This window comes from Theobroma cacao, chromosome 2 (assembly GCF_000208745.1).
Source record: "Theobroma cacao cultivar B97-61/B2 chromosome 2, Criollo_cocoa_genome_V2, whole genome shotgun sequence".
NCBI classification, from domain to species: domain Eukaryota; kingdom Viridiplantae; phylum Streptophyta; class Magnoliopsida; order Malvales; family Malvaceae; genus Theobroma; species Theobroma cacao.
This window is the reverse complement of record NC_030851.1, coordinates 4,394,125-4,407,519: the sequence shown is the minus strand read 5'-3', so window position 1 is coordinate 4,407,519 and position 13,395 is coordinate 4,394,125. Positions and strand designations below refer to the sequence as shown.

At 35.9% G+C, this 13,395-nt stretch overlaps 2 protein-coding genes across 3 annotated transcripts; both read left to right on the top strand.

The window, feature by feature from the left end:
• Nucleotides 810-3,159, top strand: LOC18607810 (transcription factor bHLH101). Of its 2 annotated transcripts, XM_018115136.1 has the most exons (4): nucleotides 1,648-1,697; nucleotides 1,810-2,251; nucleotides 2,393-2,737; nucleotides 2,882-3,159. In XM_018115136.1, the coding sequence occupies exons 2-4, from the start codon at nucleotides 1,838-1,840 to the stop codon at nucleotides 2,954-2,956; spliced, it is 834 nt and encodes a 277-aa protein (XP_017970625.1). In that variant the 5' UTR covers nucleotides 1,648-1,697; nucleotides 1,810-1,837; the 3' UTR covers nucleotides 2,957-3,159. The 2 variants fall into 2 exon arrangements, with proteins under 2 accessions (XP_007042240.2, XP_017970625.1); XM_007042178.2 differs by having other exon boundaries at nucleotides 810-2,251.
• Nucleotides 7,480-12,822, top strand: LOC18607808 (translation initiation factor IF-2). Its single transcript, XM_007042175.2, has 8 exons — nucleotides 7,480-7,674; nucleotides 7,943-7,987; nucleotides 8,467-8,599; nucleotides 8,990-9,059; nucleotides 9,448-9,787; nucleotides 10,271-11,308; nucleotides 11,644-11,793; nucleotides 11,979-12,822. The coding sequence occupies exons 2-8, from the start codon at nucleotides 7,961-7,963 to the stop codon at nucleotides 12,411-12,413; spliced, it is 2,193 nt and encodes a 730-aa protein (XP_007042237.1). The 5' UTR covers nucleotides 7,480-7,674; nucleotides 7,943-7,960; the 3' UTR covers nucleotides 12,414-12,822.

Genomic DNA, 13,395 nt, shown 5'->3' with positions numbered 1-13,395 from the left:
TTGTTCTCTTCTTTTCCCTACCTAGCTTTGCATCTGCCTTCATCCACACTCTCTCTCATCGTCCTTCATTACATGATGAAGCCCTATAACTTTGTTCTCGCCTTGGATGTCTCTTCTGACGTTTCATGTTTACCAGGGAAGTGTAACAGATCCATCTCAAAGGATTGCTTTCGTTTCCTCCGAAATGGGAAAGCCCCCTTTCTGTTATCGAAATATTGTTGGCTTCATCTGCTTCCCTCCCCTCGTTATGCTGAAAATATTTTGACTCGAGCATATTTCATTTGTAGAAAACCAGCATTAGCAGTAGTTTCACCCACGAACTTCATTCTTTCTTTTTGTTTTTTCAGTTTCTGATACTTTAACAGTTCTTGCATCATCATGATCTGTTTTATGCTAGGAAAAATCAGGATAATCATCACCATTATCATGGTAATTTGTTTTCTTTTTCTTTTTTAAACAAAAGACTACTTATTAGATAACATTATCTATTCTGAAGCTAGTTTTTGTGAATTACAAGAGTGGTTCATCTACATCACATAAGAATATTTATATATTCTTGGTCTTGCAATGCTGATTTGATCGGGTTGTCACTTCTCTATCTCTCTAGATCTCACAAATGTTAATGTCTTTAATTTAATTTTATGAAATACACTAAGTACTAATTGACTTTATGCAGTGCGACATGTAGCATTCTCCTTATATATGATTGATAATGAGAGGCATCAAATTTTGTTACATTTTGACTTTTCTATCCACTCTCTCTCTCTCTCCCTATTTGTGACTATATATCTATGATTCCTTTCTTTAATTATTATTTTTTATGGCATTAAATTGTCAGCCTCACAGCAGTAAATAACATTCATATTTCTTTATTCTCCGTCATGCCTCTATGACCTTCTTTTCTTGCAATGTATAGTTTTACTTTTCTTCTTCTTTCTTTCTGGATGGTCTAATTTCCATTATAATCTGTAAGGCTTTGCAACATATCTATTCATCACCTTGCATTTTTTTGTTTCTGTTTTCATATAACTACATTATCATGGTTTCAACGTTGGATAGTACAATATTTACTTGAATGGATATGCATTAATTTGTCATTTATGCGCTATTTCTTCATCTTCACTGCAATGTTCTGTTTAGGGTTCAGTCATATATACCCATGCCTGTGCTTTTAATCCTGAAATCTGTTTGTTTACAGATTGAAGAGACTTTCAGTTTAACCTTTTAGTTTTGCCCTTTTTGTGAAATGAACTAGGAATTTAACCGACCCTCTCTTTGATTTATTCGGGCGCAAAGCTTATAACTCAACATGTCAGCTCCACATGTTGACAATGTCTCTACGATTCCTAAAGCCGCAGATGATTTATGGCCACTTGTACAAGAAAATAACAGCAGCCTGGTGCTGGAACCAAGCATGTTTCACTGCCAAGAGGGCAGAAATATTGAAAAAGAATTGCTGGAAAACGAAAATGTTCATCAGAAAGATGACCAAGATTATAATTTTTCAACTTCTATTCAAGTCGTACTCGATCAATGGTCGTTTCCCCGAGTAAGCAGCAGCTCATCACTACCTATCATGGCTGGCGATGAGTTGGATTCGTTATTGGTTGTTCAGCAAGAAAATTCTGCACTACCCGACCATAACATTGATAAGGTATTACAAAAGGAATTACAGGATGGTCCCAGCAGTGAAAATGGTTTGTTATCTCCTGTCTATGCTTCAGATTATGCCTGTTCACTTCTACCTTTTAACAGCACATCACTATCTATTGAAGATAATGTAAGAACCGATGAGCTTGATTCAAGCAGGTTTGTTTTAGAACCATTGGAGCCAAATATGGAGGAGGGATATAATCCCATTGATAATAGCTTGTCTGCACCACTTGAGGATTCAAATGAACTAGATCTGCTTCTACAAAAATGCAGCACTCCACTTCCTAGTATGGACGAAAAAACAAGGGATGATAAGACAGATTTAAGCTTGGTCCCGGAAAAGGAATGTTCAGCAGTAGCTGAACCTAGAAGTGGCGAAGTATTGGTGGCCAAACGATTCAGCGCCAAGAATACAAGGAGAAACAATTATAGGCTCAAGGTCTTGCAAACTGGCAACAAGGAGGTTCAAGCTGATGAAGGAGAAGGATCAACTGTGAAGAAACAAGAACATAACGCGAAGGAGAGGATACGGAGGATGAAGCTGCATGCGTCCTACTTGGCACTCGGAGCATTGATTCCTGATTCTAGTAGATCAAAGGTTGATACGCCATTCCATCATTCACAATAGATTCACTTTTCATTGAGGAAATAATCTGGACTAAATAAGTAAAAGCAATCAGTTGAAGCCATTATTTTATGTCTGTCTGTCCTTTTTCTCATGGTAATTCCTATCTTGCAGAAAAGGAAGAGTGCGCCGCTTATAATTGACAGATCTGTTGAATACATTCCAGAGCTCGAGGAAGAAATAGAGAAGCTAACTCTCAGGAAGAATGATATGTTATCAACAATTAAACATAAGCAACCTCTCAACCAAAACCCACACTTAAAACCTGATCAAGATCCGTCAGTTTCAGTGCATGAAATCAGACAAGGTGAAGTTATCACACAAATATACTCTCAGATACATCCAGATGATGCTTTCTCAAACCTACTACAGAAGGTAGAAGAAGAAGGCATGTGCATTATGAGTGCCTCAACGCTTCAAGTCTCTGATGATGGAGTTTGCTACCATTTACATATACAGGTCTGCTTTCTTGCTTGCCATTAAAACCTTAGAACAAATACTGATTACAAGTTAATTAATTCATTTATTATATATACTAGCTAGTTAAATTATATTCTCTCTTTGTTCTTCCCCTCTAAGTAGCTTATCTATTTTGAAATGAAGCAAGGGGAGGCGAGTTCAGGTGGAGCAAACCATCTTGCAAGTTTAAGAGAAAAGGTAATTTCATGGTTGCGCTAATTCCTTAAGTTTCCATCATGAAGAAAACCTTCACAAGGGCTGTCCTTAACATCTTTTTTCCACTAATAGATAGAAGGTTAAAAATATAATGTACTTTTTTTGTGATAACAATGCTATATATCTAGTTAGTGCCTCCCAATAATTGATTAACAAGCGTTGGTGTCAATGCTCAAGCACCATTTTAGCTTAATTAATGCATAGAAATGGAAAATATTCCCAATAAACTTTGTTTTATCATATTCATATATGTATGATCTTTATGATAGTTTTGTGCATTATGATTAGCTTCTAGAGCTTCTAAGTTTCATATTGTTAATTATATGTTCCTAGATTCATAGCTGGATCATGGATGGAAGGAGAATTAATTGTTTGTAGTCAAGCCTTCTAAATTGTTTTCCAATATGAGATCTGGCTGCAGAATATTCCAATGACATTTTTGTAGAATGAATAAATGCAAAGTGATATTAAGTCATTTTTTTTTGTTAAATTTAGTAAAAATGGCGCAACTTTTGCATGTTGATTATAACAATTCAATTAGTTTATTTATTCCAACTTCCACTGTTGTGAATTGACCTCTCCAAATAATTGATACTAATTAAGTGCCTACTTTCCCATATATCCCCCAAGGTTAATTATACTTGTCATATTACCAAAAAGAAAAGGTGGGTTAGCTGATTTCATAATGTTTAAGATCAACCTTGGTTAGGTTAAGTAATGTGTTCTTTCCTTTTCTCTTTTTTTTTTTTTTGCCTTAAAGAGGTGTAGCTTTTCAAAAAAAAAAAAGAAATTTGTTTATATCTGGATGATACTCGCTAATATCTCTAATATTTTCTTGTTATTTTTATAAGTGAATAGATTTTATTGATATTAGCAAATAAGATGAGAAAATTTTCTCCTCTCTAAATGAGGAGAGTTTCTCATCTCTTTATTGCCTTCACCATGTTCATTACTACTCATGTTAGAAACCATATTCCTCACTGCCAGTCCCTCAAAAATCACTCATTGCCCTTATACTTGATTACCGGATTCCCTATAACACCTACATACAAAACACTGATACATATACAGCTAGCCCAAATATGTCCATATCGTAGGCATTATATTATACCCATTAATTTAAGTCTTACATACACCTTAACAATACCTATATATCCACATAATAGAGATAAACACACATCAACACCATGAGGAGTCCATTGAAAGCCATCAATCTGCTTAAATTTCTTCTCGAATTATATCCATGTAGCACATAGGATCTCTCTTGTTCCATCTTAATTAGATTTAGACGTCAATTTCAATTACATTAAGAGATATCCCCTCAGCTATCTAAGAAAACTTGGAAGCTTTTATTATTATTTTGAAGTGCATTGAAAAAAGAGGAAGTCTTACTTTGGATTTTATATACACATTGGAGATGGACAGATATATATTATTGATTCAAGTTTATATATTGAACCGTTATGAAGCTAAAAAAAGTAACAAAAGCATATATGTAGCCAGAGATAAAAGATCTATCAATGTCTATGTGATTTTTCATCTTAGAAAACTCAAACACTAATTAATACGTCTCCTTTTTCATTAAGAAAGAAAAAACCCTACGAACAGCCTAGCAGATTTTACACCAGCAGATTTGATTGAGATTGAAGCTGAAAGTCACTACCAAGAGAAGTTGCAGCCTGATCAATCTGCCTGAGTTTCTTTGCCACATCAATCATCGTTGGTCTATCTTCTTTTTGAGTTGCGGATGCATCTATGGGCAAGCACTGCAAAAGCTTGAAATCCCTCCTCTTCCCCAGTCCAGGTCCCCTCATCTAAAATTCTAGAATCAGCAATGTCAGTAATCCTATCATCTTCTATTTCTTGCTTCACATCATCTATGATAGGGTTAGTTTTGAAAAAGAATAAAAACGTCTATCATATATAGGGCTGCTCCTAACATGAAACTCACAGCGGTAAAAGCCATAAAATCTCATAGTTCCGGTCAAAAGCACGAGTAAAAGTACACCAAAACTGAAAACATCATTCTTCTCATTGAAGCATCCTGTAACCTTGCAATATTCAGGAGCAACGCATCCCATTGTATCTACCACTTGATCCTGTACATGGGACTTACCTTTAGGGATAGGAAAGGAGAGTGAGAAATCAGACAACTTAGCAACGCAATTTTCATCCAGATAAATAGTCTAAGGACTTATATCTCTATGAATAATTGGCCGAGGGAATGCAAAGTGGAGATAAGCAACTGCATTAGCTATATCAGCTGCAATCTTTAACCTTGATGTCCATGCCAGTGAATGGGAATCATCAAGACTCAAAAGAAGATCACGCAGAGAGTCCCATTCTTTCCAAATTCGAAAATGGGGGTAGGAACTCGAGTCTCTAGGCAGCATCCTAACAACTTCAAAACATTTTTATGACCACTCATAATTGATGCAAAGACAATTTCATTGATTGCTCGTTGGTAATTTTTCAAGTCATGGTTTCTACACTTCTTAACCAATACTAGTTGACGGTCTCGCAGAAAACCCTGGTACAACTCAGAGTATCCATCGGTTTGCGGAACTGGCTCTTTTTCAGAAAAGTTTCAGATTGGAAGTATTACATTTCCCATTGCAGGTGGCAATCAGTTTCTCTAGTAAACTTTTTCCATTTCTCATAAATGTTAGTGTGGGTTCATCCTCTGCTTCCCTACCCTTCTTAGTTCTCAAACGTTGTCGCCTGTTTATCAAAGTCCCGTGATTCAAAATAGTTCAGATAAATTAACATGCAAAATATATAATGCGACAGGCTCCAAAAACCACATACAGGTCAAACCAATAAACCAAATTGGGGTAGAAAGCAGGCTATCAAAAGAAAGAGAAGTGAAACTTTGCCAACTGCATAACCGAAACAAAAGAGGAAAACAGATTAAGTAGTACCAACTAGCAAGGAAGGAAACTACCTCTGGATGTTCTCTCCAATAAGCCTTTCTGTCTTGTTTCAGTTATACAGATTCGTAGAATTAGATAACAACTACGGTTTACATTTATATATACGTAAGAGTGATAAATCTCATGCTTTATATTACCAACCAAAAAACAAATCAATTGCTGAATAAAGTATGACAAGTACTCAAGTTTGGAGTGACCAATTTAAAAAAGTTGAATGCTACACAAATAATTTGATAAAATTACGGGGTGGTGTGGGTTAATTATGTAGAAGTGGAAAAGCAGAATAAAGAAAACTCCATGGGCAAAAACATAATTTAGGAGAAGCCAAGGGGCCATCCCCGGCCTCATGCCGGTAAAGAAATACTAGAATGAAGTTAGCTTATATCGACCCAAAAATAGGAGAGAGAGGCCCAAGGGACGTGCTCGTTAGCAAAGAAACGAGAGTAATAAACCTCAAAAGAAACATGAAGGCCCAATCCAAGTGGTTTATTTATACTTATCATTATTATTATTATATTTCAATCCAGAGCACTTCTTTCAATTCAAAACAATGATAATCCCCTCGCTTAATTCAATTATGACAAAAAAAAAAGTTAAAATCCAATGCTTGTGTGATAACTCATTTAACTGATGATTTTATTAGTGTTTATAATAAAACTTCAAACCCCCCATCCAAAATTATTTTCCTTATCAAGTATAACACAAATAATTAATTATATTTAGATTACCCTATATAAGTATGTAATAATCATAACTCAATTTAGTTCAGTTAGAATGACTTAAATCGTAAAAAAAAAAAAGATTTGTGTAACTCATAAGTAGACTTGACAAATTTTAAATATACAATATTGAGTCAAGTGGATTTAGATTTAACATAATCTTAAAATACAAAATTAAATAAATTTAAATTTTATAAAGACTTTAATAAAAAATGGTTGGAAGTAAGTCTCTAAGTTAAATATTAGTATATAAATTACTTTTCAATAGATTTACTTTATTTGAGATCTCTGACCCCATTTCTTATAAAATTATAAAAATAATTAGTGAGTTCATTAACATCATTACTTACTTAAAACTTTAACATAAGTAATATATCAAGTAAAAAGTTTTAATATTTCAGTGAATCAATGATCTCATGTGACATTACTTGTTCTAATGTAGATCCACCTTTTGATATTGTGGAAAAATAAATAATCGATAAATCCTAAACCCTTACTTTCTTTAATTCAAACCTCAACCAGATGATAAACTTAATTTTTATCAATAATTTCATCACTTGATTAACAGATAAATTTTTTTTACTAAATAATGAATTTTCTCATTTTGTAAATCGTATATTTAATTGTTTTATGTTATATAATTTATATAATAAATGTATTGTATTCGTATTTTTGACACTACGAATTAATTTCGTCACTTATTTAAGTGTTATATTCTTACATTTATACGACTCGCACCCTTGAGCAGGAATTACCGGCCCACCTCATGACCAGCTAAACAAACAAACCAAGATCAAAATAACGCAACTTGGTCATTCAGGACTCACAAGGGGCAAAAACGTAATTACGATGTATCACGGTTAATGTAAAGCCCTCACTAAATCTCCGGTCTCATGATGTCGGGGGCAAAGCTTAACCGAGCAAAGCTCTGTCGAGAAGAGTTGAAACTCGGACGAGTTTGCATCTTGAAAACCCCAGCGACATTATAATACATCTGCTAAAGTAGTAGTATCTCATCTTCACACTGTCTTGTTATTTTTGTCTAAAAATTCTACGAATACTCTTCCGGGTGAGTTTTTGGTTCCTTATTTCTTTTTTTTTCTTGTTATTGAACTTCAAAAGGAAAAATTCTGAACTATTGGGCTTGTATTGTACGTTTTCTGTTACTTTTTTACATGAATTCAGTCAATTTAACGTGTGGGTATTTTTCTATATGTGAAAAAAAAATGACCATAGAATTGGTATGCGGCTTTAGATTTGGATTTGGGTTTGGCATTGCATTCTAGATTCTTTTACTATTATTTCTAATTTTCGTATTATTTTTTTTTAAATTGCAGAGCTTGTCCTCTGTATGAATGGCTTGGCGAGGGGTTGGGAAGAAAGTGAGTTTTCTTTCTCTTTTTTTTTTCTTTGAATCGTATTAGCATGAAATTGGAGACTTTGAACATGTGAAATTTCTGTTGCTAACTAATAAATTGGGTATGGCTGAAACTTTTTCGTTGGATAAGAATTTAATAGCATGTTGCTAACAAATGATTCATCAAGGTCTCATTATAAGTTCCTTTTTGCTATCTCTAGGAATTTCCTTTCCTTTTGTGAGGAAGTGCCTGAATAATAATATACCAATTTTTAGTCTTTATCTTTACTTATGTATACTGTAGCACGTATTGTCGCCAATGACGAGAGAGCTCAGTAGTTGTGTATCGCCAATATGAATGTTGGCAATATTTAGTCTTTATCTTCACATGTGCATTGACTGTAGCGTATATTGTCCCCAACAAAGAAAGAGCCTGGTAGTTGTTTTGCAAGTGCCTTCGATATTGTCTATCATGCCTAATGTCTTCCTACACATTGTTTACAGGGAATTAATGCCAGTCTGATTAGAGCTCTGGCTTCAACACCTCTGGGACATGTAGCCAGGATAAATTCTGCATCTACTGCTGATCTTGCAGTAAAATCAAATCTTATTTCTGTTAAATGCAAATGCACACCTGGTAAGCTAAAAAGCCATATTTATGCATGCCTTAGCTTGTGTAATATGTATATATAAAACATATGGCATATGTATCGTATGTAGAAGGTTCTATTTTAATTCTTTGAATGTACGAGCATGTATGTATGGTGGGTTAGTAGGCTTCTATTATGTGGCATTACTTGAGTTAGGTAAGCCGCTTCTGTTACCTGCAGAGGTGCACCTTGTTATGGGTTTTAGCAATGAATCAGTCACTCAGCAGTTTCTTATCTCGTTTACTCTTTCACAGATGGGAAATGGTTTGCATTGTTGTAGTTAATTGGGTTTTGCAAAACATTGATAGAATTTTAAAAAATAACTGTGTAATGTGATTTTACGTTATCATATTCACCAGCAAAATTTGCTATTGCAGATTTTTCTTTCAGCTCGTTTCTATCAAGATCTAGGTATTGCAAAGTTTTGAAAAATGAAGCTTTGATCCGGTAAGTTGCCTTTCTTGATTTTCATTTTATTTCTTGTGAATCTTGGAGATAGAGATTGACCAATGCCTTTCATTACTTTGAATTTACTCTTATAATGTATGATTTTCTTTAAAATATTATTTCTTGTAGTAGCTTGTTCAACAGTTTCTTGAGTAGCTTAATTATTGCTATAACTTGATGTGAATGTATTCACAAAGAGGTTGAGCATCTCATGTGGTAACACGTTTTGCTATCTTCTTGTAAGACATTCCATGGAAGAATTTGTTATTCTTGAATTTGGAAATTGATGTTAAGCCGATTTTATTGATCAAATTTCAAAATACCTGATTTAAGTATAATTTCAATTCTTGAGTTTTGGGATTAAATGTGGCACCCTGGTGTTGCTTAGGTATTTTCATGCGAGTTCAGAATTGCTGGCTAGAAAGAAAAATGAGGAGGCATTGGGTTTAAAGATTCACAAGAAAGAAAAACCCAGAGGGAAGTTTGTCAAGAGGGAAAAGAAGACCCAACCGCCTGTGGAAGCTCCATATGTTTCTAAACTGAAAAAATCTAGCAAATCCTTGCAAGAGAAAACTGTTGAGATATTTGACGGCATGACCATTGTTGAGCTTGCAAAGCGAACTGGTGAGCGCATAGCTGCTCTTCAGGATATTCTCATAAATGTTGGGGAAAGTGTTGATTCAGAATTTGACCCTCTAAGTATTGATATTGCGGAGCTCATTGCAATGGTAACCTTCTTAACTGCTGACATATTGGAGAAGCATCTTATTTGCAATTTAAAATACAAAACTCGTGCGCATGCTCATATAGACTGTTGAGTGGATTATCAGTTCGAAACCATCTTCCTAAAACTTGTGTGCGTGCTCATATAGACTGTTGAGTGGATTATCAGTTCTAAACCATCTTCCTAGCATTATCCTTTGTCAAGGAAGAGCTCTTAGAATGGGAGATTGGTTAGGTTAGATAGAAAATCTGATGATGGTTTCTCTTCTTGACTCAGAATATACTCTACTTTTATGCATTGTTCTGGCCACAATTCTAGTAATTAGAGATGTATGTTGAATAACATATGATCTTACATTGTGGTGGTATTTGCTTTTAGTTATTGAATCTTTCTCTCTCTAATCCTTACCTGTTGTCTTGGGCTCATTGTAATATATCATGGTAAAGGCTGCTTTGGGACATCTAAGGACTTCTCAATGATTTTGCAGGAACTTGGAGCCAGTGTCAAGAGGATACATGCCAGTGAAGGAGCAGAAATTCTCTCACGACCACCTATTGTGACAGTCATGGGCCACGTTGACCATGGTAAAACTTCTCTTTTAGATGCTCTACGTCAAACATCAGTGGCAGCCAAAGAAGCTGGTGGCATAACTCAACATCTTGGTGCTTTTGTTGTTCGCATGCCATCAGGGGCATCAATTACATTCCTTGACACCCCTGGTCATGCTGCATTTAGTGCAATGCGAGCAAGAGGTGCAGCGGTCACAGATATAGTTGTGTTAGTTGTAGCAGCCGATGATGGGGTGATGCCCCAGACTCTTGAAGCCATGGCCCATGCAAAGGCAGCTAATGTACCAATTGTGGTTGCGGTTAATAAATGCGATAAACCAGCTGCTAACCCAGATAGAGTAAAAATACAGCTTGCTTCAGAGGGTTTGCTGCTGGAGGAGATGGGTGGAGACATTCAGGTGGTTGAAGTTTCAGCAATAAAGAAAACTGGATTGGATAACTTGGAGGAGGCTTTGCTACTGCAGGCCGAGATGATGAATCTTAAAGCACGCCTGGATGGACTTGCTCAAGCTTATGTTGTGGAGGCCAGACTTGACAAAGGGCGGGGCCCATTAGCCACTGCAATAGTAAAAGCAGGGACTTTGGTTTGTGGGCAATATGTGGTTGTGGGCTTAGAGTGGGGCAGAATAAGAGCTATTAGAGATATGGTGGGGAAAGCAATAGAGCAGGCAACACCGGCAACGCCAGTTGAGATTGAGGGTTTGAAGGGGCTTCCAATGGCTGGTGATGATATTATCGTTGTGCAATCTGAGGAGCGAGCTAGGATGCTTAGTGCAGGGAGGAAAAAGAAATTTGACAAAGACAGACTATTGAAGATTAGCAGTGGAAGAGCTGAAGCTTTGGAGCAATCAGAAGAGGTGCCTCAAAGGGCTGAAATGCCAATAATTGTAAAAGCAGATGTACAGGGCACTGTCCAGGCTGTCACAGATGCATTGAAAACTTTAAATAGTCCCCAGGTGTGTGTGAAAGTCAAATATGTTATCTGATTGTTATTTTTGCCTTGTTTTGGGGGTTCTAACCCCAAGGTGTTGGTTGCTGATATTTGTTGGGCATCCCTCACAATTGGTACAAGTATTCTTTTTTGATTAGCACTTTTTACAAGAATGCAGAATTATTAAAGCATTGGATTCTTGCCTCACTATGCTGCAAAATTTATCTGGTTTTGAAAATGAAATGGAAAATAAAAAAAGAAGTGGTGCTGGTCATTGATATTGCCCATTGCAACTAATCCTTTTTGTTCTCTCGTGTTGTTGTGCTTTGTTATTGATACATTCTCCAATTTCACATCCAGGTTTTCGTGAATGTAGTCCATGTTGGGGTGGGGCCTATTTCTCAATCTGATGTGGACCTAGCACAGGCATGTGGTGCATGCATTATTGGATTCAATGTTAAAAGTCCGCCTAGTTCTCTTAGTATGGCAGCCACTCAAGCCGGCATAAAGGTACTCACCTCCAATTCCATTTAATCTCATTCTTGTTCTTTTTTCTCTTGCAAGTTTTACCTTGTGTAAAAGTATGATAAATTCTTTTCTACTATTTTTTTGGTGTACAAATAATTGATGTCGTTGTATTGTGCAAGCACCAGAATGGGAACTTTGTTGAACTTAATGATTTGTATTGCTTCCAGATTCTGATGCACAGTGTTATATATCACCTTTTGGAGGCCATTGGTAATATGATAGTGGACAAGGCCCCTGGCACTTTTGAAACTCAGGTAGCTGGGGAGGCTGAGGTGTTGGATATCTTTGAGCTTAAAGGAAAGAGCAAGGCAAAGGGCGGGGATGTAAAGATTGCAGGTTGCCGGGTAATTGATGGTTGTGTCTCCAGATCATCAACCATGAGGCTGTTGAGAAGTGGGGAAGTTGTGTTTGAAGGATCTTGCACATCATTGAAGCAGGAGCAGCACGATGTAGAGAAAGTGGGAAAAGGAAATGAGTGTGGACTCGTGCTGTGTAACTGTGATAATTTCCGTGTCGGAGACATCATCCAATGCTTGGAGCAAGTGGTTAGGAAACCCAAGTTCATTTCATCAGAGAGTGGGGTTGTTCGAATTGAGTGCTGAACCTGCTTTTGCTAGTGAAATTTTCTGTGACATTGGATACAAATACTCCACCATTATTGACTTGATTTGTTTGCCCCTGCAATTCTACATGGAAAATCATGCTACGCCTGGCCATACCGCAAGGTACCTATGCGATGTGTTTAGAGATTAAGCAACTTAAGGATCAAATCCTGCTGATTTAGGGATATGTCTGCGTAATAGCAGTTGAAATGTAATCATGAATTTGTCAATTTTGGGAGGCCGTGATTATTTGTCCAAAATTTGTATACATGATTAACTTATTGATAACCATAAGGTAAACAGCATGCCATTCACCTCATAGCTGCTCTTCAAATTTTGTTAGGGGATGGGATTAAATTATGTATATGGTGTATTCCCTTCCTTTAAATAATATCATTCATCACACTTTCGACATTCGTGTTGATGCAGGGCCCATTGAAGCCTAAACACCATTTTCTTAGATCATTGGCTCAAAGTTTTACATCTGATGCATAATGCACAGTGGAAATTTTGGCTTGGTTTACTGTTTGGATGCTAGGAAAATAAAAGGGAAAATTTTGGGGGGGGGGGGGGGTTTTTCTGTGTTTTAGAAGCTAAGGTGTTTTACAGTATTTTTATTATGAGATTTTTTTTTTTGTTTCTAAAATATTAATTTTTTTTTTATTTCAAGTGGGATAATTTTTAGATGACTTAATAGAGAGTTCTCACATGTTATCCACACAGAAATTTTAAAATAATATTTAGCAAATTACATTTAAGTTTATTAAATTAATAATATTAGCATGCGAGTTTATATTAGATGCATTTCATTAAAATAGGCAAAAGAACTTAAGCAAGAACTTTTTTGACATGTAACGCGAGGCTAAGATAAGATGCCAAAGCATGCATGCATAGGGAATTTTAGGAAGTGAATTTAAGGAGGGCAAAAGATTGTGACTATTCCTTACTTGTATGTGAAATGGAATACGAATTACTTCACAAA